This window comes from Oncorhynchus keta, chromosome 2 (genome assembly GCF_023373465.1).
Source record: "Oncorhynchus keta strain PuntledgeMale-10-30-2019 chromosome 2, Oket_V2, whole genome shotgun sequence".
NCBI classification, from domain to species: Eukaryota; Metazoa; Chordata; class Actinopteri; order Salmoniformes; family Salmonidae; genus Oncorhynchus; species Oncorhynchus keta.
In genome coordinates, this window is record NC_068422.1 from 71,338,493 (window position 1) to 71,341,061 (window position 2,569).

The 2,569-nt window shown below is 44.3% G+C and overlaps 1 protein-coding gene across 1 annotated transcript; it reads right to left on the reverse strand.

The window, feature by feature from the left end:
* Window positions 1-224: 224 nt before the first annotated feature.
* LOC118359944 (creatine kinase U-type, mitochondrial-like) lies at window positions 225-1,203 on the reverse strand. Its single transcript, XM_035738884.2, has 4 exons — window positions 1,063-1,203; window positions 819-940; window positions 549-659; window positions 225-422 (listed from the first exon to the last, which is right to left on the reverse strand). The coding sequence occupies exons 1-3, from the start codon at window positions 1,120-1,122 to the stop codon at window positions 611-613; spliced, it is 231 nt and encodes a 76-aa protein (XP_035594777.1). The 5' UTR covers window positions 1,123-1,203; the 3' UTR covers window positions 225-422; window positions 549-610.
* Between the last annotated feature and the right edge of the window lie 1,366 nt (window positions 1,204-2,569).

Sequence of the window (2,569 nt, forward strand, 5' to 3'; positions counted from 1 at the left end):
ACAATGCGATTTTCTGGATTTTTGTTTTAGATTCCGTCTCTCACAGTTGAAGTGTACCTATGATAAAAATCACAGACCTCTGCATGCTTTGGAAGTAGGAAAACCTGCAAAATCGGCAGTGTATCAAATACTTGTTCTCCCCACTGTAGCTGAAGAGTTTATAGCTGCTATTCAGGTAAAGTATTTGGAGGACCAGTTAATGATTTGGATTTATATAGCTTTATTGAAGTATATTGTTTGTGAATGTTGTGTGTTGTCTTTGTGACCAGTATAATGTTTCCTCAGTGATCATTTTTGTTTGCATGATTTTGAGTTGGGTTTGAGATGGGTGCAGGGATTTGGATATCCTGATCTCGCTCCAGTCTCTTCTCACACACAATCAGGTATTTAACCCCATCAATCACATTCTGAACCAGCTGGACCTATATACAACACACAAACCCAGATAGCATTCTCTTTCAACACTCTCTACAACGGCCTATTAAAGCTGAATATTATGATTGTCACTTGTGCATTCTATTCTGTGATCAAGTGATGCAGTGTCTTACCTCTGACTCACCCAGTCTGGTCAGATTAGAGATGTCAAAGGTTGTGCCCACAGCTGCGGCTTTCACGCCACCCATACCTCGCTTCTGCAGAAGCAGGTTGTCCAGTATCTTCTGAAAACAAGCATCCCAGTAAAAAACAAACAGAAAAACAGAGCATTTAGGATCCGGGAATTTGAGAAGGACAGCTAAGCACAGAGATCCCCTGAGCAGTTTCTTCAGATGACTGTTCATGTGTCAACCCATAGGTGAGTGAGGTGGTAAGGGCCAGACCTTGCTGAGACGAGACAGGTTGACCTGAGTCCAGTGCCCAGGTTGGAGGGGCAGGTGAGGATGTAACCCAGCCTCTTGCTCCACATGAACTCCCAGCCCTTCTCCATGATCAACATCTCCACCTGGTGGTGATGACAACAACAGCTCATTAAAAGACAACAAAGTATGAAAGGTTTGTCACTTAAGACACAGTTAACGTGTGGGTGTAGGCAATGAATCCAATCACTGATTCTGCTGGGCTCACCTCCTTGAGTCCCCTGTAGAACCTCTCAAACACCCTCTTCGTGTCGCTGCCCTTCTCCATCCAGATGATCAGGGTGTGGTCCTCCTCATTGATCCACAACAGGAAGTTCTCCTGGTTGTTGTGCCTTTCCAGACCAACGGGTTATCTCCATATGTTTCAGCGCTTATAAAATGCTTTCTATTGTTTGGTTTTAGAGTTTTGCTTTTATCAAACCATTATACTTAACAAATGCCCTGTGAATCTGGCCAATCCCTGGCCATTCCTGCACAGGTCAAGATCGGAGACACTGGTATATCAAACAGGAAGTGATCCCGTGAACTCCAAAAACAAGTGCTAGGCATCTCAGTGATAGAATAAGGAAATGAAACAAACAAAAACAATTTTCCAACGCAATGCGTGGTGCAGAGTGTGTTTTCCTCACATCAATGGGCAGCTGCTGCTCCTCGTCAGTCATCTGTACTGTCCCTTGAGTTCCCCCTGCAGGCTGTTGAGGGTGTCCACCACCAGCTCCACCTCCCGGGACGCCGCCCAGCAACAGGCAGAGGGCAGACTCAGATGCTCAGGCCCTTCCACACGATGACGACACATAGCACTCATCAAACTGCCCTTCCCGGTTCTGATTATAGACTATGGTAAGTACTGGCCCACTTGAACACTTTAGAATGTAGATATGTAGGTCTGGTACGTAGTCAACTGGGTGGTTGATGCAATGACATTTCTATACTTATATCCATGGACATTCTTATATCCATGGACATTCCGATCATTCTGTACCTTGCTGGCATCCAGGTCTGTGGGGAGAGATTGTGTATAAATGTATGGCCTTAAATAAATGAAACTTTCGTAACCAACAGCGATCACAAAGCTTCTGTGTTATTCTTTCCTTTCAATACTTCTCTCTACACACAAAAAGGTAGAATATTGGGAGACTCTGCTATTAAGAGTCTGCAGAGCACTTGCCTTCACTTCAAGGCAGAATTAAAAACTGCAGTTGATCCCCTTTCATCTAGGTTTTATCTGTATAACACATTTATAAGGAATGGGTGACGCTCCAATATGTGTAGTAGCTTTAGAATATCTTTTTCACAGTGACTGCCATTAGATTTTCTTTTTTTTTTAAATACACTGAAGTTCCAGCAAGATAGGTAGTAGGCATAACGATTCACTGTGAAAAGACACGGACCACACAGGCCATTGTGATCCATCCCGAAAGGACTCCTCGTCTCCGGCTACCATGCCAACAGTCTTTATGAAGGGGTGTCCAGGGTTGTCCAATCCTGTCTGGATAACATTGTCCATAGGCAAGGGAAGGTATGATGTGACTGGCCTTGCAGTTGTTGTGTTTGAGTAAATCAGGGAACTCTGAACTGTGAGAGAAATTGAAGGTTGGTCACACTATTGAAAGAAGTACAGACAAAAAGGGGATACAGTGATAGCACACCCCTAACGAATGAATAGGTGATGGAGGCTGTGGACACTGGGATAACCTGGCATGGTACAGCCTCCT